Source organism: Nerophis ophidion, linkage group LG11 (assembly GCF_033978795.1).
Source record: "Nerophis ophidion isolate RoL-2023_Sa linkage group LG11, RoL_Noph_v1.0, whole genome shotgun sequence".
Classification (NCBI taxonomy): Eukaryota; Metazoa; Chordata; class Actinopteri; order Syngnathiformes; family Syngnathidae; genus Nerophis; species Nerophis ophidion.
The window spans coordinates 51208630-51233781 of record NC_084621.1 but is presented as its reverse complement, the minus strand read 5'-3'; the positions used below and the strand labels follow the sequence as shown (position 1 = coordinate 51233781).

Below are 25152 nucleotides of genomic sequence, written 5' to 3'. Positions count from 1 at the left end.
AAGATGGCTATGCTGATAGCTGGAAGCAACATCCCGTTCTTATTTGCGGATGTCTACAAGAAATCCGTGAAGGATGTTCCTGGATTCGGAGATCGCTTGCCAATACGCAAATGGCAGAACAAAGGTCACTCAAATAGCGAAAGGTAAGTGTTGTTTTTTTTAGTAACCAGCAAGCACAGTACAGTTAGTAGAACAACTGTGTTTTTATTACTGTGTGTTTGATAGGTGCCGTCTGAAATTCAACTATTTCTTTTATTTATATATAATAAAATAAATATATATAGCTAGAATTCACTTAAAGTCAAGTATTTCATACGAATATATATATTTATATAATTATATATATGAAATATATATGAAATACTCGAGTTGGTGAATTATACGCCACCCCTCTTAACCACGTCCCCAACCATGCCTCTGACCACGCCCCCAAACCCCCCAACCCCCATCTCCCGAAATCGGAGGTCTCAAGGTTGGCAAGTATGGCTAAAGCTGCAAAACAAAGTAGGGTGATTGAGCCAGATGTCAATACTATCGATACCTACTATAGTATTAGTCTATAAACAGTACTAAACAGATTAGATCAATATTTTTCTTGTTTGTGATTTTATTATTACAAAATGATTGTTTTGGGTCAGTTTTGTTATTATTTACAAAACCAGGGCATATGTCTCTGGATACAGCAAGGGTTTGAGACAAAACCCATATGACCGAAATAGGACCCAAGAGTAGTTAAAGCATTTGTTTAGTTATTGTGGACCAACCACTTGCTTTGTGAGAAAAAGAAAAAAAAAAAAAGTACAGTATGTATCATTCAATACCACAGATGAAAATACACCATATAGAAAATATAAGTTTTATAAAAATATGTTAATGTGTTAATTAAAATTTTTGCTATAATAAATGTTTTGTTCTATAATCTACTGTCAAGGTATTGGATCTATAATCTACTGTCAAGGTATCGGATCGGGACTCAAAATCGGATATGATCTAAGGCCAAAAAATCATACAGATGGCCAAACATGTTGATTTGGACATCCCTACAAAGAACCAAAGAAACTCTCACCCCCGGTGTGTTGTGATTCCCGGAATGAAGAGAACATGTGGAGAACATGCGGGCACAAACCCGCACCTTTTTACTGTGAGGTAACGTGCTAACCACTAACCAAACAATACATAAAAGATCATTTTAGATTTAGCCGGTTGTTCATCTCTCACCGTTGAGAAAATTACGCTGGTTCTCCAGTATCTGGCTGACCTGGTGCAGCCAGATTTGACTAACTCCAGGGTTCGCCGAATGGAGGGTGTACCTCTCCACGTTACCAGCAGATGACTTGGAGGTCAGTGTGAACTTGCAGGGGTCTTCTGCATTTTCTTCCAGACCCAACCAGCTCACCTGTGTGACAGAGAGGGATTAGAGAGATACAATGAAAATCACCATGCCTACAATAAAACAATGAAGGGTTTAGGTTATTTTCTTATTTATTAATTATATAATAAAAGACTAACCTTGATGCTGTTCTTGAAGAGGTAGCCTGGAGTTGTGAAGCCCTTTTTCTTGTCCAGAGGTTCACTGAATATAACAATCTGCTCAAAAAGGAAGATTCTTCTCTCTTTCATTCTGGACAAAAGTCCCCCATCCTGGTCTGATACCAAAAAAGTGTCTTGCAGGAGTAATCTGCCCTGTGCTACAATTTTTCCCTGAAGATAGAAGGAGAGCAGAGTCAAGTGTGAGTGAAGTAGTACAAACTGACATCTGGTGGTGACTAAATGAAACACTACTATATAAATACCTACTGATATTTAGTTGCCAGACATGCACAGACAAAAGCAAGTAAACTATTTTAAGAGCAGACTTACATCAAAGCCTTGTAGGCGTCCAACATTCATCATGTCGTTGCAGCGTTTGGGGACCACACACATCACCTCCACAGCTTTCTAAAATTAAAAATAAGAAAATGAAATTCACTTCAAGAGTCAGGCTGTATGCATGTGCTATGAAGGGCGTGTCTTCTGTTTTAATATATTATAGTTGAAAGGCCGACTGAAATGAGATTTTCTTATTCAAACGGGGATAGCAGGTACATTCTATGTGTCATACTTGATCATTTCGCGATATTGCCATATTTTTGCTGAAAGGATTTAGTAGAGAACATTGACGATAAAGTTCGCAACTTTTGGTGCCGATAAAAAGTCTTGCCTCTACCGGAAGTAGCAGACGATGACGTCACAAGGGTGAGGGCTCCTCACGTCCTCACATCGTTTTAAATGGGAGCCTCCAGCAGCAAGAGCTATTCGGACCAATGTCCCCATTAATTTGAGCGAGGATGAACGATTTGTAGATGATGATATTGATAGCGAAGGACTAGAAAAAATAAATAAAGTGAAGAAAAAAAAAAGACGATTGCATTGGGACGGATTCAGATGTTTTTAGACACATTTACTAGGATAATTGTGGGAAATCCCTTATCTTTCTATTGTGTTGCTAGTGTTTTAGTGAGATTAAATAGTACCTGATAGTCGAAGGGGTGTGTCCACGGGTGTCTTGAGGCCAGTGTATGAGGGAAGTCACGGCAGATACAAGGACGGCACAAACTCCACAGATCTCCAGTAAGAGGCGACTTTTTAACATAATTTTTCTCAGCGAAACCTGCCGGTTGACTAGTGGTCGGGAACCATGTTCGCTTGACCGCTCTGATCCATAGTAAAGCTTCACCTCCGGGAATTTTAAACAAGGAATCACTGTGTGTTTGTGTGGCTAAAGGCTAAAGCTTCCCAACTCCATCTTTCTACTTTGACTTCTCCATTATTAATTGAACAAATTGCAAAACATTCAGCAACACAGATGTCCAGAATACTGTGTAACTGCGCGATGAAAGACAACTTTTAGCCGTAAGTGGTGCTGCGCTAATATTTCCTGACAGTCTGTGACGTCACGCGCACGCGTCATCATTCCGCAACGTTTTCAACAAGAAACTCCGTGGGAAATTTAAAATTGCAATTTATTAAACTAAACCGGCCATATTGGCATGTGTTGCAATGTTAATATTACGTCATTGATATATAAACTTTCAGACTGCGTGGTCAATACTAGTGGGTTTCAGTAGGCCTTGAAGCTTATTTTGATTCCTAACAGGTGTGGTTAACCTAAAATTGTTACAGTTTGTCTTACCTCCAGCTCTGTAGAATCCATTCCAGCCTTCTTAGAAACCTTGAGAAGATCCTAATAACAACATTTTTTACAAAGATTTTAAGTGTCCATGCACTGAATGCTAAATGTACGATAATAGGCAGGGCAGTAAGTTACCTTAAGTAACAGCTGGTATTTCATTATGCGCTGGACAGGCTTGATGAGCAAATCAGTGAGTTGCAACCTATGCCCCAATCGCTGCTTAAGCTCCTGATTGAAAATAGCCAAAAATTATTGGATCCAAACACAGTTGTATTAATCTTGGATACATAAAATAATATAACAACCGATACAACATTTTGGAAAACGACTTGAAAGGCTTACCTCAAAGTAAGTGTCAATGTACTCTGACACAATGTGCTCCGATTTGGGCTTGTTCTGGCAGTAGACAATGTACATGTGAAACCTGCGCTCCTATATGAAGAAAATATACAAGATACAAGTTATATGTTAGCTGAATATGCATATTTAATTTTCAGCATCCATTATTGGTCAGTGCGAAGCTGTGGTCTTCAGGGATCTCCAGACCAAGGACTCTCAAAGTGATGGAGAGATAGAGTGGGGGCCCCCCAATTTAATATTCGATATAAAATGGTATGTTGAATAAAACTGGTTCTAAAGGTACCTTGTTATTGTGCAATACTAAGATGATTTAAGTTAAACAGCATTGTGCTGCAATTAGCTGACCTGCTGGCAACTAGTGCGCTAATTGCGAGCTACCTTAAATACACGGCTATCGTATTAATACTTCTTTCTTCAACGTTTTCCAGGCCAAAGACATCCAACTTGATAGAGATGAAGCAGGGACCCTAAATCAAAATTAATTGTATAAAATTGGGTTTTAAAATAAACTGGTCCGAAAGTTACTTTATTGTGCAATACGAAGATATTCAAAGGATTTAGTATAGCGCCTCTACTAGCTAGCTGGCAACTAGAGTGTTAATCGCGAGCTACCTTAAATGCTAACATGAATAATGTTTTCCAGGCCAAAATTAAACGAGTCCCAAAAGTATTCAGAGACTACAGTATAGCGCTGCTTTTACCGAGTTGACAACTACTGCATTAATTGCTAGCTGGCAACTCCAGCGTTAATCCCTCGCTACTCGGTAGCTGGTAACTTGTGGACTAATTGCTAGTTTTCTTAAATGCTAACATGGATATAATAAGGGGTACTTCAACAATTTCCAAGCTAGGGACCTCTCAACTGATGGGGAGAAGGAGAGGGACCCCTACTTACTGTATGTATTCTGTGTAATTTGGTGTTTTAAATTAAACTGGTCATACCAAGTCAAATTATTGTGTTAAAATACTTAGCCAATAAATCTCAGTTTTGTACAATAGTAAAATATCAAAAGAAAAGTAGAAATCAGCATGGCGCCACTATTATTTAGTTGGTAACTAGCGCGTTTTTTGCTTGCTGGCAACTAGCGAGGTAGTTATCTTAAATGGGGGCAAACTTGCCAACCCTCCCGGATTTACCGGAAGACTCCTGAAATTCAGCGCCTCTCCCGAAAACCTCCCGGGACAGATTTTCTCCCGAAATTCAGGCGCAGCTGGAGGCCATGCACCCTCCAGCTACATGAGGACCTGAATGACGTGTCCAATGACGTTATAACTGAAGAATGAACGAGGGCGAGTTCTTGGTTTCTTATGTGGGTTTATTGTTAGGCAGTTTCATTAAAGTCCTCCCAGCGCAGTAACAACACACAACAACCGTAGTCATGTTTACGTCTACCATAAGGCAGGTCGTCTGCCGTAAACAGCACGTGACACTCTTAAACAGGACAATACTGCCATCTACTGTACATGTACCACAACACCTCCAGGCAATTTCAACCCTTTACTAATCACATCCCATCTCCCCGGATTGTAAATAACCTAATGTAAATAATCAAATGTATTTCTAATTTATATACTTGTTCTTATGCTATCTGAACTCACTATGTTCTCTGCTGGCTGTACATATCCTACTAAGTCACACCTACACTGTTTCAATGTCCATTTCTCTGTTGATGCAATTGTTGATGACTGAAGTACTGATATCAACCAAAGCTCCTCATCCCACCCCCCAGATTGTAAAAAATGTATATAATTCAATGTATGTACTATGATGATTAACTTGTGTGATGACTGTATTATGCTGATAGTATATATTTGTACCATGAATTGATTAACGTGGACCCCGACTTAAACAAGTTGAAAAACTTATTGCGGTGTTACCATTTAGTGGTCAATTGTACGGAATATCCACTGTACTGTGCAATCTACTAATAAAAGTATCAATCAATCAATCATACATATGTGACAAAAACATCTACTTTAGAAAGTGCAGTGCACAACTGCGCACACAACAGCAGTAAATATACTCCTTCCCTCTTAACCATGCCCCCCCCCCCCCCCGCCCCCCCCACCCCCGAAAACGGAGGTCTCAAAGTATGAATGGGGGTCTTGAACAATTTCCAGGTCTAGAACCCTAAACTGATGGGAATAAGTAGTGGGACCACCTACTTGTATATTCTGTATACATTTATGTTTTAAATTTAAACTGGCTCTTAAGGTACCAAGTTTTGTGCAATACGAAGAAAAAAAAAGAGAAGAAAACAGTAGAGCGGCGCTATTACTTAGCTAGCAAATAGTGCACTATTTGTTAGCTGGCAACTAGCAAGCTAGTTACCAGCTGACAAAAACCGGCGCTTATCGCAAGCTATCTTACACGCCAACATGAATATAATAATACAGGGATCTTATAAAAAAATATATTTAAAAAAGTCTGATCAACCAAAAAAATTCCTGACTCTCACAATCATACTTGCCAACCTTGAAACCTCTGAACTCGGGAGATGGGGTTTGGGGTTAAGGTGGGCGAGGTTGGGGGGACGGGGTTTGGTGGTAGCGGGGGTGTATATTGTAGCGTCCCGGAAGAGTTAGTGCTGCAAGGGTTTCTGGGTATTTGTTCTGTTGCATTTATGTTGTGTTACGGTGCGGATGTTCTCCCGAAATGTGTTTGTCATTCTTGTTTGGTGAGGATTCACAGTGTGGCTCATATTTGTAACAGTGTTAAAGTTGTTTGTACGGCCACCCGTCAGTGTGACCTGTATGACTTTTGATCAAGTATGCCTTGCATTCACTCATGTGTGTAAAAGCTGCATATATTATGGGCCGGCATGCTGTTTGAATGGAGGAAAAACGGACGTGACCACAGGGTGTTGAGGAGGCTAAAGGCAGTGCCTTTAAGGCAAGCCCCCAATATTGGTGTCCGGGTGGAAATCGCGAAAAATTTGGGAGAACGGTTGCCCCGGGAGACTTTCGGGAGGGGCACTGAAATTCGGGAGTCTCCCGGGAAAATAGGGAGGGTTGGCAAGTATGCTTACAATACCTCTGTTGACGGACCATGGTGTAAAAAAGTATACCTGTTTGACAAATAAAGAAGCAAGTCTGTCAGGATCCTCTAAACACCTCTCAATCTCTGCGAGGAAAAAGCTGTGGAGACAACACATTATTTCTTCAAAAATGTATGTTGGAAAAAACTAAAATATGACCACAAAGAATAAAAGCTATGGACATACTCTTTGTGCCAGTCATATATCTGATGGATGTTTCCAAAGACAATCTTATCTTTTCCTCGCATGTCATCTGGAACTCCTTCTTCCTTCATCCTACTCATGTAACCCTGTGAGGAAAACAGCCTTTAACTAAAAAAAAAAAATCTAACTTACAGTATGGAAGGGATTCATGTGGCCCCATTCCTAGGGGTGGAGAGATCATTTTGCAATGCAGTCTGCTGAAAACTATGGAAAGTGCCACTCTACATTGCAACAGGTGTTGTGGTCAAAGTTGGAATTGCCCCAAAACACATTTTAAGATATCCAAAACTCTACTGCCAAGATGTGGCTTAAGTGAAAAGTCAACCCCCCCAGTTCGTCATGTTTCATGTGTCAGGTAAACCTTCACAAATGGGGCCATATGAATCCCCTTCCCACTGTAACAGGAGTAATTAGATCCATATAAGAGAAAATATTTTTTTTCTTTACTACCTCCACTACTGATCCCAAATCTCTGACATAGTCTCGCTCTGTTTCCACCAACTCCAGTAGGACGTAACTGAAAGAAGAAAGAGAAACACTGCAAGGAAAATATAGGAGAAACATTCATATAAGAGACACAGAAGCAGAACACCGTGCTCAACGGTCAAGCATGACCTGTGTTTAGAAGTTAAAGCTTGTGGCTTACTGTCTTCTCTTGAGAAAGCCCGACTTGCGCTCATCCACCTCATCCATTGGCGAGGAGGAGGAGAGGAGGGAGTTGTCTGAGGGGTTGAAGGAAGGAGAGCTGCTGTCACCTTGCTCCACTGACAGAGAACTGGGACGATCCTCCAACGACTGAAGAGGAAAAGATGAAGAGGTAGGATTAAAAAAAAAAAAAGGATTATAAAAGTGTATAAAAAAGCAAACGGGACTTTAATTCTAAGCACAGGTTTTGAAGTCTTCATCTGACAAACACTTTTAGGACAATTTAATCCTTCCAATTTTGTGGGAGCAGTTTGTGGAAGAATCCTTCCTGTTCCCATGACCTCTGACTTCAAAGTGAGTGTAGTTGAGTTAACAAAACTAACATCTTGTAGAATTAATTCCCAGATAGGTAGGGATGTTCCGTTCAGGAATTTATGCTGCCGATTCCGATCATGAATGGGTAAGATTGGCCGATACCAATACTGATCACTTGTTGAAATGTTTTCAATCTATTTATGAGTGCTACTCACAGTTTGACAATATTAGCACAATATTTTAATAAGTTCCTTAATCTCTTTTATTACATACAATTGTTTATGAGCAAAACAGTCAATAGTACACAATAACCAAACAATATAAAAAGAACTATTAGGTCTACTCATTTTAATCCTTTCTACCCTCGAAGTCCTTTTGTGTCCTCAGACTATATTTGTAAATATTAACAAAAAAAGAAAAATACTGATCCAATCACTCTAGCATTGATCATACAGTGGGGCAAAAAAGTATTTAGTCAGCCACCGATTGTGCAAGTTCTCCCACTTAAAATGATGACAGAGGTCTGTAATTTTCATCATAGGTACACTTCAACTGTGAGAGACAGAATGTGAAAAAGAAATCCAGGAATTCACACTGTAGGAATTTTAAAGAATTTCTTTGTAAATGATGGTGTAAAATAAGTATTTGGTCAACCATTCAAAGTTCTCACTGATGGAAGGAGGTTTTGGCTCAAAATATCACGATACATGGCCCCATTCATTCATTCCTTAACACAGATCAATCGTCCTGTCCCCTTAACAGAAAAACAGCCCCAAAGCATGATGTTTCCACCCCCATGCTTCACAGTAGATATGGTGTTCTTGGGATGCAACTCAGTATTCTTCTTCTTCCAAACACGACGAGTTGAGTTTATACCAAAATGGATACATGGATGATACAGCAGAGGATTGGGAGAATGCCATGTGGTCAGATGAAAACAAAATATAACTTTTTGGTATAAACTCAACTCGAGCGAACCTGCAACCCTCATGTTAAAGCCAAGAGTGTTAAAGTTGTTTTATATCACAACCATCAGTGTGATCTGTATGGCTGTGGAACAAGACCCCTGGTTTACACATAGTAAAAGCAAAAAAAAACTCCTCCGCCATTTTGGAAATGACGACAGTTGAAGCGTCACTCATGACGTCACGACTTTTACCCGGCAGTAAAAGTAAGCTTGCGCTGATAAATTTGGGGAGCGAGTTTGACCCAGCAGTAATTCATGGCAGGCGCATTTAAAGTGCCTGGCGGCTATTCAAGGAAATACAGTATATCAACAGTAACATTACATGTACACTCATATGTACATTAAATATCAAATCAGACCACACTTACATAGAAGATAATGTTGTTTTATAGCCTTTGTGTGTCATAAGGAGCATGCGCACCTCGTCGAAAAATGAAAGCATCGCTTGTAAGCAAATAGCTGCAACATCATGTTCTGTCAATGAATAAGGTTTAAAACATTATATAATGCGATAGGCTCCAGCACCCCACGTGACTCCGAAAGGGACAGGCGGTAGAAAATGGATGGATGGATGGATAATGTTGCATATTGATCTATGTGTACAATCAAAGTCAACATTTTCCTGTGAGAAATGTCTCACAAAGTTTTACATCTTTTTTTAGGGTACGTGAACTTTGACTTCCAGTTTGAACTCCGAGTTTGTTGAACTTCCAAAGTGGATGTCCCCCAGGTGTTTAGGTACTTCTTTATAAACAGTGTATGGTCAGTAAAAATGTTTGCATTGTGGCAAACTGGAAATTGCGACACTCTTTTGTCGGAGAAGAAGACAGCAGGAATTTTTAGTGAGTCAGTCATGAGAGAAGACTGATAGGACACCATGCCTCTGTTAGCAACACCCAAGCAAGTGTTTTGCATGCAAAGAGACCTCATGTGCATGTATTTGTGATATTACTTGCTTACCATCTTACTCTTCACCAGCTCCTCGATGGCACTGACCAGTTCAGCAGCACTGGGAGTCTCTGAGCTGTTGGGCCGAGCAGACAGGCGGGACGCAGACTGAAAAAAACCCCCGACACAAAAACAAAATTAAGGGGGTAATTTTTATTTGATTTGATACAAACTAATACCGAGATCTTCATGCAAATAGAAGCCAAGCAGACTCTATGTCCGCGGCTGTCTATGTTCATGATCAAGCTCACCAGTGGAGTGTCTGGACCCCGATACTCCACATGTTCAAATAACGACTTGGCAGGTGTGTTGTCCCTAATAAAAAGGTTCAATTGGGGCCAAGTTGGAGCCAATCACAGGTCGGTTTTGGGGAGAACATGGGTTATGAGTTGAGTTTAGGTTGAGGGCATGCTCTGAGGTTGAACTGTTGTCAAATTAAAAACAAATAAACATGTTGCTTGATACTGCATCAGAGTGACAGGTCCAGTTTGAGGCAGCGTTTCAGTCTCACAAGCCCCACGAATGGGAAATGGAGTATTCATTTTAGCAACACAATAGTAACACTCCAAGGGGTTAGTGGCAATCATAAAAGGAGATCTCAAGAAGATAAAAAACACACAAAAAAAAAGGTGTGTGGATGAATGATGGTGTTTTTTTACATGGAGAGATAAGGGAACTGGGAAAGAAGAGAGGCAGAACAGAAATCAACATAATGCTGATGGAGAGAACATGCAAGCATTAAGAACATAAAAGGAAAAGAAAGGAAACAATATTAGTACCAATGTAAAAGGTGTACGTTCATCTTTTACAGCTTTAAAGAAAAGGTATTTTGACAACAACAAGAGAAGGGAAAAAAAACCCTTTTCTTTCCAGTTAGGAAAATACAAGCCAAATTCTTGATGTTACAAATATAGTAATGATGAAGAGACTCCACACATAACTGTAGTTTTAGCAATGCTCTAAGGAGAAATGGAAATATTAAAAGTATTATATGGTGGCATTATTTTGCCCTTCTGTTCCGCGCCAACCCACCTTCTCATCCTGGGAGTCGGGCTGCAGCAGACTGTGTTGCTGGATGGCCATTGGCGGAGGTAGAGGGACGGTGTCAGCCCCCTCTTCGCCTTCCTCCTCACCGCAGCTCTGCATTCCTGATGAAGAAGACTTGGAGAGCGTACCGCTGCTCAAACCTTCGTTACGCATACGCTAGAGAGGAAAGAGTTGAGGAAATCAGCTACAGGGTTAGAACAAAAGTACAGCTATTGTTCTCACCTCCTCCAGTGTTTCATCCTGCGGCGTGGCGGCGCAGTCATCAGAGTCCTTGTGAGGCCCTTGCATTACGTCCAGGTTCTTTCTGGCACCTTCCCGGTTCTTTTTGTGTTTGTGGGCCAGCTTCTTCACATGACCATCTGCCTTGCCGGAGCTTAGTCGCCTGACAGGGCTGGTCAGCCACTTCCTTAAGGTGTTCCCTGGACGTTTGGGACCGGGAGAGCTGTGTGGCCCCAATGTGTGGCTGGAGCCCGGCTGCAGGGTGTCATTACTGGATACAGACAAGGTATCTAAAGGAGAAAAAACAATCTTAATTGGCATTTTAAAACAAAACATTACAAGCTGGAAAGTGCACGTCCGAAAGTAAGTGTATGGGAATGTTAAAAAATGTAAGTAACCAAGCTGAAACGCTTCAGAAAGCAGTGAACTTCAGACACATGACATCGTATCACAGTAATTGATACCATGCAAAAGCCTGAGCATGGCCTCAAAGCAATCTAAGAAAGCTTTGAGATTCTCTGTACAAAATGGCTGCATTAGAGCCATAACAAAAGATATATTTCTTTTGGATGTCAAACAGCGATTATGCATCCCGCATTTAAATTCACTGTGTCTGAAATAAAACAGATACGGGTAAATGCTTTCAACACAATTGTAACAACGATTGTTTCTTACAGCAGTGGTTCTCGGATGTGGGTACGCGTACCACTGGGGGTACTTGAAGGTATGCCAAGGGGTATGTGAGATTTTTTTAAAATATTTTAAAAATAGCAACAATTTAAACATCCTTTATAAATATATTTATTGAATAATACTTCAAGAAAATATGAATGTAAGTTCATAAACTGTGAAAAAAATGCAACAATGCAATATTTAGTGTTGACAGCTAGATTTTTTGTGGACATGTTCTATAAATATTGATGTTAAAGATTTATTTTTTTGTGAAGAAATGTTTAGAATTAAGTTCATGAATCCAGATGGATCTCTATCACAATCCCCAAAGAGGGCACTTTAAGTTGATGATTACTTCTATGTGTAGAAATCTTTATTTATAATTGAATCATTTGTTTATTTTTCAGCAAGTTTTTAGTTATTTTTATCTTTTTTTTCCAAATAGTTGAAGAAAAACCACTACAAATGAGCAATATTTTGCACTGTTATACAATTTAATAAATCAGAAACTGATGACATAGTGCTGTATTTTACTTCTTTATCTCTTTTTTTCCAACCTAAAATGCTTTGCTCTGATTAGGGGGTACTTGAATTTAAAAAATGTTCACAGGGGGTACATCACTGAAAAAAGGTTGAGAACCACTGTCTTACAACATTCATACAATAATTTTTAAATAAGTTAGGGCTGTCAAATTTAACGGGTTAGCTAATGCAATTAACCATGTATCAATGCAGATTAATGACCGGATGTATTTTAAACCCATGCTCCTTTTCCCTGACCACGGATGGCTACCTGAAAGGCGGCGTGAGTCATTATACGGTCAGTGATCAGGTCAATCAACGCATACGTCAGTGCAAAGATGAGTAAGGCGACTCCGACTGGTGTGCTCGCAGGCAAATTTCACTTAAAAAAACACTACATTTTGTAACAAATTGTTTGCAGGTTTTGAGCAAATAGTAAAACATTTAAAAAATAAAATAAAATAGCATTTTTAGGGGGGGGGGGTTGGAGCCTATCCCATCTGCACTCAGGCAGAAGGCAGGGTACAACCCAGGACAAGTCACCACCTCATCCCAGGGCCAACATAGATAGACAGATAACACTCACATTCACATTCACACACTAGGGACCATTAGGTGTTGTCAATCAACCTATCCCCAGTTGCATGTCTTTGGAGGTGGGAGGAAGCCGGAGTACCCGGAGGGAACCCACACAGTCACGGGGAGAACATGCAAACTCCACACAGAAAGATCCCGAGCCCAGGATTGAACCCAGGACCTTCGTATTGTGAGGCACATGCACTAATCCTTGTGATTAAAAAATTATTGTGTGTGCGTGTTGTGGGGAACTGTTTGTTACATATAAACATACAATACACACGGCAGGCTGAACTGCTCACAGTGATGGCAACTCCTGGGTTATTTCTTTTTTAAGTCCATATGGTGAGATAATAATTCAGGATAAAAAAGGCTGCACGCATCTTCTGAACGCTTCAAAGAAATATCTACTGTTACTATTTTCTACATTGGTTATTGTGCCTGGCAGTTATTTAAGTCGTGTCCCTGTGAAATGTCAATCCACACAACATTCCCTGGATATGACCTTTCACCTCCCACTTGCCCTCCCAATTCATCAATGAAACGATCTTGGACAATAATTCCTTGAAGAAAACCAGCACCCATGTTGATGAAAACTCCTGGGACTTTAGGGAGACACAATGTTTACGAAAAGCAAGATGGATGTTTTAAAATTGCAATAAAAAAAAAATCTCATGCTGTGTCCTAAGCCGTTGCTAAACCTGCACATTTTTTACTTGGCGCAGGGAGATCTGAAGAGAAGATGCACAAGTAAAAGTGTTTATGGGGGCCGACACTGACTGAGCGATTACACCTACATCATTGTTTGAATAGTTTGTCATGTGACATTTCAAGTTGCTTAACATCACTGGTGACGGTGACAGAAAAGAGGACTGTGGACAAGCTAGTGAACATCCTGGATGATGCCAGTCACCCTCTGCATACAGTTATCAGTAGCCAGAGGAACCTGTTCAGTGCTAGACTGCTTCATCCCAAGTGCAGGACCAATAGACCAGTGATTCTTAATCTGGGTTCGATCGAACTGTACAGGTTCGCTGAGTCGGCCTCAGGGATTCGGCGGAGCCTCCACCGCGAAAGTCAAGACACACCCAACTCATCATGTAAATAAAAACTTCTCCCAATCAGCGTTATTATGGATACCCCAAAAGAATGTTCCTCTAATGTTCCATCTGATTTCCAGGTGTGTAATTAGTTGTGAGTTCATGCACTGTGTTGGTTTTGTTCTTTGAACAAGGTGATGTTCATGCACGGTTCATTTTGTGCACCAGTAAAAAAAAATATATAACTTTGTCTTGAATTTGAAACATTTTTTTTTTCTACTAAAGAAGGGTTCGGTGAATGCGCATATAAAACTGGTGGGTTTCGGTACCTCCAACAAGGTTAAGAGCCACTGCAATAGACACAAAAACTCCTTTGTCCCACACGCCATTAGACTACACCTCCTCTCTTGGGCGGGGGGCGGGGGTACTAGGATGACAGGGGATGCAAAACAATAACAGTGCAATACTTTTTCATAACATGGTCACTACTGCCTAGTTTCTCTTGTTATATTCTTATTTTACTTTTATATTTTTATTCCCATTGTTGCTTTTTATTATTATTCTTATTGTAATATCTTTCAATGTCCCCCATCATTTACTTTTTCTACTTTTAAAATGTATCTCAACTCTCTACACTGCTGCTGGAATTTTAATTTTCCTGAAGGAACTCTCCTGAAGGAATCAATAAAGTACTATCTATCTATCTATCTATCTATCTATCTATCTATCTATCTATCTATCTATCTATCTATCTATCTATCTATCTATCTATCTGTGTGTATCGGCTGGGAACATCTCTGTGCTGCTGATCCGCCTCCGCTTGGGATGGTTTTCTGCGGGCTTCTCTGTGGACTGGACTCTCGCTGCTGTGTTGGATCCACTATGGATTGAACTTTCACAGTATCATGTTAGACCCACTCGACATCCATTGCTCTCGGTCCCCTAGAGGGGAGGGGTGGAGTTGCCCACATATGCGGTCCTCTCCAAGGTTCTCATAGTCATCATTGTCACCGACGTCCCACTGGGTGTGAGTTTTTCCTTGCCCTTATGTGATCCTACCGAGGATGTCATAGTGGTTTGTGTTGTGGTTTGTGCAGCCCTTTGAGACACTAGTGATTTAGGGCTATATAAGTAAACATTGATTGATATCTATCTATCTATCTTGAAGATGATCAGGTTTTATATCTTTGCAGTAGCGCCGGACCCTTATCCATGTTTAAACAACATCAGTCAAGGATTCAGCCATGTGAAAAGTCTCCTTAAAATAAAGCGGTGGGAGTGGAAATTCTGCCTTCCTTATTTGGACAAGACTTAAACACAGCCTTTCATAGTGCAGCATGTATAAGCCTCCACCTGTACAAAATGAGGCTGTGTCTTATCGTGCAGTTTTTCTGCTTCCAGGAGTTATATTCTATTGCAGTTATGAAGCATGTGCGCTCTCATCGTGTGCATGGGAAGAGCATAATGTTAAGATCCAAACACAGATATTCCTTACTTAGACCAAGCTGAAGTCATGCAGTTATAAACATTCACTAATTCTGCAGGATGATTTGTTGTTTTTTTATAATTATTATTAATATTATTTTGATTCAAGTTTCTTAGCCATTAACCATTCAAAAAAAGGAAAGTTCATCACAAAAACAGATCAAAAAGAACACCATGACCGGCCATGAGGAGGTTGTCCTAAAAATATACTTACAAGTGACATGATGGACTTCCTGAGGTTTGCATGAAATTCTGTATTAACATTATTATTTGCTGTGGTACCTCCTTGCATTTCTTCATTGTGTATTACTTGTTAAATATATTGTTTTCATCACACTAGCTTGTTGTTTTAGGACACTATCACTTATTGTCACCTATTGCCACACTGAAGTTCATTTCTATTAGATTGTAGTTATGGCTGCAGATTTTTGTTTAATGGCGGGGCACTTAACGTTAAAGTTGCATTACCGCCACCTACAGTATTGGAATGTGAACCAGAGTTCCCTGCCTTCTCCCTCCCTCGCATACATGAATACATATACTGGACCTTCCCATACTAAATATTAATCCATAAACCCGTCTCTTGTCGAAATTTCACGAAAATTATTTGGTTGCTGCTGAGTAGACCTTTGAGAGAGGTTGGGGCGGTATAACTCGGTTGGTAGAGTGGCCGTGCCAGCAACTTGAGGGTTCCAAGTTTGATCCCCCCTTCCGCCATCCTAGTCTCTGCCGTTGTGTCCTTGGGCAAGACACTTTACCCACCTGCTCCCAGTGACACCCACACTGTTTTAAATGTAACTTAGATATTGGCTTTCACTATGTAAAGCGCTTTGAGTCACTAGAGAAAAAGCGCTATATAAATATCATTCACTTCACTTAATTTCTGTCAATGTCTTCTAGATTCCTCTCTTAGAAGACGTTTGTCATATCAGTGGACATGATTGCATGTCCCACTGACTCTATTGCATTGTCACATAATCCTGTTGGGTGTTTGCTTATTAGGTGCAATGTCTTATTCAGTCTGGTGTGTCCTAATCTAATGCGTGATAGGATTCTTCCCTCACCTACTCAGTGGCCTAGTGGTTAGAGTGTCCGCCCTGAGATCGGTAGGTTGGGAGTTCAAACCCCGGCCGAGTTATACCAAAGACTATACAATAAAGGGACCCATTGCCTCCCTGCTTGGCACTCAGCATCAAGGGTTGGAATTGGGGGTTAAATCACCATAAATGATTCCCGGGCGCGGCACCGCTGCTGCCCACTGCTCCCCTCACTTCCCAGGGGGTGATCAAGAGGATGGGTCAAATGCAGAGGACAAAATTCATCACACCTAGCGTGTGTGTGACAATCATTGGTACTTTAACTTAACTTTTATGCTCCCCCATACATTTCTTTCCGCTCCTATTGTGTACTGTATTGCATATAAATGTCTTTCTTTTGTACTCATGTCCCAGTGTACTTGCCACTCTTTGAAACTATTGTCTTTAATTAAGGGTTTTTGCCTCCTTACAAATAGGTACCACTCTGTGCTGCTCTGGCAATAGTATTGACCTGCCAGTTCATTACCATTTATGCTTGTGTGAGCCGTAACCCACAGGAACCTTATGCTAGTGTTCGCCCCCTCAAGGCTCAACAATATTTCATATAATTTATTAACGATATCTTGTCTGCTTTGTGACCTAAAAATCTTGACGAGAGATTAATGCTGACCTTGAGTTGAAGCAGACCTCCACCTTTTTTTTTTTAGCTGGGACTGTTCTATCCACTGTTGTCCTGCTTTCGTTGCCAATAGCCCGACTGTAAACACTGCCAGCTGGTTTGTTGTTCTTTCTTTAGCTGCTGTACGGAGTCTTGGTATAACAAAGGCAAAGCCCGTATTTCCTGTGATTAGATGTTTCAATCTGTCTATAAATATTGGAGAAAACAAACTTTATTTAGTAGTTACCGTCTTTTTCGGACTATAAGTCGCAGTTTTTTTCATAGTTTGGCCGGGGGTGCGACTTATACTCAGGAGCGACTTTTGTGTGAAATTATTAACACATTACCGTAAAATATCAAATCATTTTATTTAGCTCATTCATGTAAGAGACTAGACGTATAAGATTTCATTGGATTTAGCAAATAGGAGTGACAGATTGTTTCGTAAACGTGTAGCATGTTCTATATGTAATAATTATTTGAATGACTCTTACCATAATATATCATGTCAACATACCAGGCACCTTCTCATATAACGTACACTTATTCAGCCTGTTGTTCAATATTCTTTATTAATTTTAATTTTTGCCTTTCAAATGTCTATTTTTGGTGTTGGGTTTTATCAAATAAATTTCCCCCAAAAATGCGACTTATACTCCAGTGCGACTTATATGTGTTTTTTTCCTTCTTTACTATGCATTTTCGGCAAATGCGACTTATACTCCAGAGCGACTTATACTCCGAAAAATATGGTAAACAGTCTTCAACCATCACTGCCACACTTCCAATCAGCCCTTTTGGTGCGGCCGTGGCCGAATCCGCAGGAAACAACCATGGAGGAGTAACTGTTAATTTCTTGATAAAGTAAATTGCATTTGTGTCAAGGTCATGTCTTCTGCTATTCTACTGCTCCTGTAGTCAAAACATATATATTTAACTCCCTCACTCTCCCAGCACAGTAACATCACCTTTCTTGTTGGATGCTGACTTTCAGAGTGATCTCTGAGACTAACTTAGTACTGTATGATCATTTGCTTATTCCTCATCTGCAATGGCATCTCCCCATCTCTACCTATAGTGCAGAAAGAGGAGTTGTACCTAAAGCTTTTAAACACAGTCTCAGTGCTTGTGTCTGAACGGTTTATTTTTTTTTTTAAACACACGTTTTGCTGCTGACTCACATACAATGCATCCATAATGTAAAATAGTCTTTACTATAGCTACATAAAACATTTTAATGGCTGTTCTGCTGGCTCCCCACTCTGCTCCTGCTTGACTTCTCGTCACGTTCAATATTGTTTTACACCTGGTAACATTTCTGGTAATGTGCATTCCATGTAAGCCTAGCATCCATCCACATTCCCAAAATATTAAAGTCACTTACTTTTATGATTATCTGGCCATACAATTTTATGGTAGCAAGGACTCTGTTTCCACTTGAACAATACTGTTTCTGTCTCCCCCACTAAAAAACCTTAAGCACTAACAACTAATTGCCTCTATATTGAAACTATTATAAATATATCAGATTTATGACACCAAAATAATTCCAAAGTTTACAAATATATAGATATATTCAAAAAAGTATAAATCTTACGGAGATTTCTGAGCAAATCTGAGAGTTAATGAGCATGTGATCCCTTTGTGATCGCCAATAATGATTATTTTGGGACAAATGGTGATTCAGAACCTTATATTTTTGAGCCTGAACACAATGAGGACGAGCAATAAGTTTAGAAGCCAAGTGCTAAACGAATGCAGATTTATTGAAATACTGTTGCATCATGTAGCATTGCTAGGTGCTAAACATATACAAACTAAACATAGCAAACTATAATAAAACAAATACTCAGAGCACAATTTCGACTGACGCTGGGGTGCCGACCAACGAGGTGTTCACATATACCCGTTTAGATTAAGATTCAATCACAATTCTCACGAAGTGTTAAAAAAAAGTTGCTGCAACAAAGTATTATTTGCCATGTAGGGGATGTCAAAGTCGACCAGACTCTCGGTCAATGGCCACATTTGTCTACGACCAGGTGAGAGATGCATGAATTATAATCTAGAATTAACTTTTAGCAACATTGAAGCAAAACAGAAGAAGCTGCCGGCTTAGTGTGTCAACAATAGCAGCATAAACGAGCATTAGCTCAGTGCTATCAAAGCGCCGCTAAAGTAGGTTGTCTTTGTTAGCGCTTTTTATAACAATATCACTCATATTTGGTTGATTTTCAGGTCACAATATGTAAATTGAGTATTGTTGGTGGTGATAGGCGCAATAGAGGACCCTTCATCTGTTGACTCAATTGTTTGCTATTTATTTACGATTTAGAATGCATAACAAAAGCCCAACATGTGTTTTTGTCTTACATAAGCATTGTGAATGACAGACAGCACATCTTTTTCCAATTTGTGCGTATTTCCAGTATGACTGATCTGATGAGTGCAGAAGTGTTACTCCAGTGACGGAGAATCTGTGGAATTGCTGAAGATATTCAGGGAGGAATATTCAAAATGGTCGACTGAATTTGTTTAATTTTTTTATGTTAAGACAATATTTTAGTGGTTTTTAAAGGCAGGTGCAGACGTAACCCCAAGGAGATGCACTAATAATTATATAATCATAATAATTCCAAAGACATGCACCTGGGGATAGGTTGATTGGCAACACTAAATTGGCCCTAGTGTGTGAATCTGAGTGTGAATGTTGTCTGTCTATCTGTGTTGGCCCTGCGATGAGGTGGCGACTTGTCCAGGGTGTACCCTGCCTTCCGCCCGATTGTAGCTGAGATAGGCGCCAGCGCCCCCCGCGACCCCAAAAGGGAATAAGCGGTAGAAAATGGATGGATGGATGGAATATCGGTGTATTATTATGATTCGTACTATCCATTGATTATAATCATATGTGAATCAGACAATCTCTACTTTACACTAGTAAAGGAAAACTGGACAGATTATAGGATATTTAGATTCATATGATGGCTCCTCAGGCAGCACGTTAGAGTGCTTGTGCCTTATAGCGAGAAGGTCCTGGATTCGATTCCCGGGCTCGGGGTCTTTGTGTGTATAGTTGGCATGTTCTGACTGCGTACTCTGGAGCAGTGGTTCTCAAATGGGGGTACACGTACCCCTGGGGGTACTTGAAGGTATGCCAAGGGGTACGTGAGATTAAAAAAAAAAATTCTAAAAATAAAAATAATTCAAAAATCCTTTATGAATACAATAATTTTATTAGTATTAAGTGTTGACGGCTAGATTGTTTGTGGACATGTTCCATAAATATTGATGTTAAAGCTGGCGGGGCTCTCCTTTAGAGATAGGGTGAGAAGCTCTGTCATCCGGGAGGAACTCAAAGTAAAGCCGCTGCTCCTCCACATCGAGAGGAGCCAGATGAGGTGGTTCGGACATCTGGTCAGGATGCCACCCGAACGCCTCCCTAGGGAGGTGTTTAGGGCACGTCCAACCGGTAGGAGGCCACGTAGAAGACCCAGGACACGTCGGGAAGACTACGTCTCCCGGCGGGCCTGGGAACGCCTCGGGATTTCCCGAGAAGAGCTAGACGAAGTGGCTGGGGAGAGGGAAGTCTGGGCTACCCTGCTTAGGCTGCTGCCCCCGCAACCCGACCTCGGATAAGCGGAAGAAGATGGATGGATATTTAGAATTACGTTCATGAATCCAGATGATCTGTTACAATCCCCAAAGAGGGCACTTTAAGTTGATGATTACTTCTATGTGTAGAAATCTTTATTTATAATTGAATCACTTGTTTATTTTTCAACAAGTTTTAGTTATCTTTATATCTTTTTTTCCAAATAGTTCAAGAAAGACCACTACAAATGAGCAATATTTTGCACTGTTATACAATTTAATAAATCAGAAACTGATGACATGGTGCTGTATTTTACTTCATCTCTTTTTTCCAACCAAAAATGCTTTGCTCTGATTAGGGGGTACTTGAATGAAAAAAATGTTCACAGGGGGTACATCACTGAAAAAAGGTTGAGAACCACTGCTCTGGAGGGTCATGCACCTGGGGAGAGGTTGATTGGCAACACTAAATTGGCTCTAGATTGGGAATGTGAGTGTCAATGGTTGTCTGTTGGAGCAGGGATAGGCTCCAGCCACCCCGCAATCCCAAAAGGGAAATACGGTAAAAAATGGGTGGATGGATGGATAATGGCCCCTCTATATTGAGTTCGTTGGCACTTCTTTGTAAAAAAAAAGAAAAAAAAAGTTTTCTTTATTTTTTTCTGTCAGAACTGAAAGTAAGAATACTTTTACTGTAGTAAGAAAAATGAACTGCCCTTTTGACGCAAATTATTTCCAAGCTTTTGCGGGCCACATAAAACGATGTGGCCCTATGCGCTAAGTTTGACGCCTTTGTATTAGACCGTAGCAGCATGCCCATTAGCACCTCTATAAAGGTGTCACCCTAACGTGTAATTAGACTTCAATGTCCAGTGACTGGCGATCAGATTAGCAGCATAGGTAACAGGAGTTTTACTGGATAAAACAGGAGTCAACTGCCTTTGGCGACCTTTCCCCTTTTCCGTTTGGAGGGTCTTTGAATGTTACAACTGCTGCAAAACAGATGGTCTGTTTTACTTAAGGGGTACAACCAACACATGGTTGAGAGTTACCTGTGAAAATAAGGTTTTAGTCTGGTCACTGCTTGTGTGTTTATAAATTTTTTTTTAAATGCTTTTTATTTAGCACTAAAACTACTCCACCAATTTTACCAGAAACTTTAAGAAATATAGCAAAAAAGGATGTAATTTATGCAGAGCCAGCACTTTTTAAAGATGACTTACAATAATGATTTTCCACTTTTCTAATTTATATGTTGTTATAGTGTTGGATATTAGTGTTAAACAATGTCAAAGCATCAAATCATAAGGTTCACACAGTTTGGCGTGAGCTGGCAGGGAGTTTTGGATGCCGAGGTTCGGGGTTTTACAATCTGGATGCGTTCTGACATCACAGTGGGGTGGACATACTTGTTTGGACATTTAGTAAAGCACTCAAAAATTGTTTTATTTCAGTCATAGCATAAATGCTGAAAAAGCAGATTTTTTTATGTGGAATCTGAATCGATCGTAGAGACTTCAAGACAGTGTACATTTTCAAAAGATAAATTATAATAATTTTAAAGAGGGTGGGGTGTGGTTTCATTTGCAATCTAGGAACACATCTACAAAATAACAAAATGCAGACAGACTCGGGTTATAAATGTGACTGTGGAAGCAAATTTACACCAAACTATAGCCAATACATTTTATCGAGACCAGTGTTTTTTAACCATAGGTGCCAACCCATGTCTGGAGCTAAAGACATAGAGAAGTTTCTTAAACTCAAAAAATATGACTAAAGTGGTCGAGCTGTATTTTCATTTGCACTTTAATTTTATTGGGAGTTAAAAATCATATTTATGATTCATTTATTTTATCTATTTTCGCACAATATCAATCAATCAATCAATCAATAATTATTTATATAGCCTTAAATCACTAGTGTCTCAAAGGGCTGCACAAACCACAACACAAACCACAACGACATCCTCGGTAGAGCCTACATAAGGGCAAGGAAAACTCACACCCAGTGGGACGACTATGAGAAACCTTGGAGAGGACCGCATATGTGAACTAAAACTAAAAAACAAGAATGTCAATTAAAATCATTATAGGTTACAGTTAAAGAATAAAGCATGAATGATCGTGTAAGGACAACATTCATGCAGGAGTTCTATAAATGTGTACACTTTGGTGCTGACTCAAGTTAGTAGTCCAAGTGGAAATAATCAAATTTTTACTATCAGGACTTGGGGCACAGTCAAATTTGCAGAGATTCAAAAAAGCAAGTTGTCCTTTCCCCAGTTTTAACATTAAGCTGATTTCCCTGATGTCCAGTCATGAATGCACAATTCACTGTGTTATGCACGAGCTGTTGTATCATAATTTCAGAATTGTGTCCTCCACATTCCTCTAAAAACAGGTTAGAATTATAACTCTGCTGCATGTCTGTGTTCCAGAATAAGATGGGGGGAGACGGGACTGCTGGAGTAATCCGAAAAGTGGCTCCAGCTCTACAGGAGCATGCCTGAGATTCCAAAGGAGTCACCAAGGGAGCATCTTTTAGTGTGGTCTTATCTTCCACGGGACTTGTGGTCGACACACAAACATCAGTCGATGTGTTCTGGAGACATGCTGCTCAAAGAGAAAGGACGTTTTTCTGGTGTCGTCTGGGTCCTGTGGACAATGCATGCTGAGACGTGCTCACCACCGACAGCCACATTTAGGAAGGGCGGGGAGTTGGCATGAAAGATAAGGGAGTGGACACTACTTTTGCTTCACATTCTGGCTAAAAACAGTAAAGACATTGTGACATTTTTAGACCGTTATGGTCTTCAGACAAAAAAGATGAGAAGCATGGTATGTATTCATTCAGCTTCATTGCCTTCTGCCATACAATAACAAACACTGACCGGTCTGAGTACACAAATACCAATATGGCACTGTAGTTTTAGATAGAATACATATTTTGTCATACAGAGAGATTCAGATTGATTGATGATAACACTAAGGCCCTGCTTTAAGATGATATCGGAGTGTCGAAGTTGGACTGCCTTATTCCATCATGACAGTATAAAGAATATATAAATGCTGAGTAGGCAAACAATGCCAAAAATGTCAGACATAATCATAAACATTTTACCCAGGTCCAGCAGCCAGAACTTGCAGTTGTGCGAGTGTCCTCCCCGTGCTGAATCCATAGGGCAAAAAGGGTATAGTGACACTAAAGCCTGGATTCCATGGGCCATGTCAGTCAAATATCAAGCCTCAGGAAGTCCGACTTGAAGCGATCCCTTATAGCATCTCCACAGATAAATTGAAATTCAAAGGCTAGTTCTTTCCTTGAATATGTGGACTTGAGTTTGTGAAATCCAGACAGAAGAAAAATAAAAAGTCCAATGCAGCATGAGACAGTTTCTCCTTCCCTCCCTCCCTCACTGATTCCCTCGTGAGTGGGTTGCTATAAGGACATTGGGTGAGCCTCCGCTATGTGTGTCCAAGAGAATGTCTGGAAACATGCCGTGCATCTACCATACTACCCTGAGGAGATACACCTACTCAGTTAGAGGGGGCGGGTGCATATTTCACAGGCATGAGGATGCACAAAGGTTGCGCACGACGCCTTGAAACAAATATAGATTCAGTTATGAAATCATCAAGTGCAGTCAAAAGTAAACATGCAGTCACAAACTTTCTTTTGCAACTAAAAATCACATATTCCATTCATCGAGCCATTCAATTTCTATACATCATTAGGGTTACGGGTTCGCTGGAGCCTATCCCAGCTGACATCCAGGAATGGTCTAGATTTAGGCAACATTCACACCTAAGGACAATATAGAGTAGGGCTCTCAAACTCAATTCACCTGGTTGCCGGTGAAAGCATAGAGTCAGGCTGAGGTTGGACCACATTAAGTACTCACTTAACAATCGCCTTTTAACGACATGACAACATGTTTTAAACGACTTCTACAAGCTGCTATAGTGACCCTGAGATAAGGTATACCTGAAGTCATTTTAAACATAACATTAAAAAAAAAAAAAAAACTTTATATTTTGAGACTGTTGAGTTGCCTAGGGGATAGGTTGATTGGCAACACTAAATTGGCCCTAGTGTGTGAATGTTGTCTGTCTATCTGTGTTGGCCCTGCGATGAGGTGGCGACTTGTCCAGGGTGTACCCCGCCTTCCGCCCGATTGTAGCTGAGATAGGCGCCAGCGCCCCCCGCGACCCCGAAAGGGAATAAGCCGTAGGAAATGGATGGATGGATGGATGGATGGATGGAGTTGCCTAGGAAATTTTCAGAGATACTTAAGCTTGCTTACAGGAAGTTGCTCTTTGGGTTTTCCGTTGTGTTTGTTATTTTTGTGTTCGAAACATTACTGTAGTGTCTAGAGTAGTGGTTTTCAAATGGGGGTACACATACCCCTGGGGGTTCTTGAAGATATGCAAAGGTAAAAGTGAGATTTTTTTTAAATATTCTAAAAATAGCAACAATTCAAAAATCCTTTCTAAATATATTTATTGAATAATACTTCAACATAACATGAATGTAAGTTCATAAATTGTGAAAAAAATGCAACAATGCAATATTCAGTGTTGACAGCTAGATTTTTTGTGGACATGTTCCATAAATATTGATGTTAAAGATTTCTTTTTTTTGTGAAGAAATGTT

General features: G+C 40.1%; 1 protein-coding gene across 6 annotated transcripts in view; it reads right to left on the bottom strand.

Moving 5' to 3' along the window:
• Positions 1-25152, bottom strand: part of triob (trio Rho guanine nucleotide exchange factor b) — a 254419-nt gene that overhangs the window by 16712 nt on the left and 212555 nt on the right. For 2 of the 6 annotated variants that reach the window (XM_061916203.1, XM_061916202.1), the window contains exons 38-50: positions 10919-11205; positions 10682-10852; positions 9662-9757; positions 7421-7569; positions 7225-7312; positions 6757-6860; positions 6601-6670; positions 3515-3604; positions 3308-3400; positions 3173-3223; positions 1861-1938; positions 1510-1701; positions 1219-1396 (exon numbers count right to left, since the gene is read on the bottom strand). In XM_061916203.1, coding sequence (XP_061772187.1) covers positions 1219-1396; positions 1510-1701; positions 1861-1938; positions 3173-3223; positions 3308-3400; positions 3515-3604; positions 6601-6670; positions 6757-6860; positions 7225-7312; positions 7421-7569; positions 9662-9757; positions 10682-10852; positions 10919-11205 — 1647 coding nt within the window. Of the gene's footprint in view, positions 1-1218; positions 1397-1509; positions 1702-1860; positions 1939-3172; positions 3224-3307; positions 3401-3514; positions 3605-6600; positions 6671-6756; positions 6861-7224; positions 7313-7420; positions 7570-9661; positions 9758-9900; positions 10365-10681; positions 10853-10918; positions 11206-25152 lie in introns of those variants that run through there. The other 4 variants (XM_061916207.1, XR_009808860.1, XM_061916204.1 and 1 more) reach the window with 4 other exon arrangements.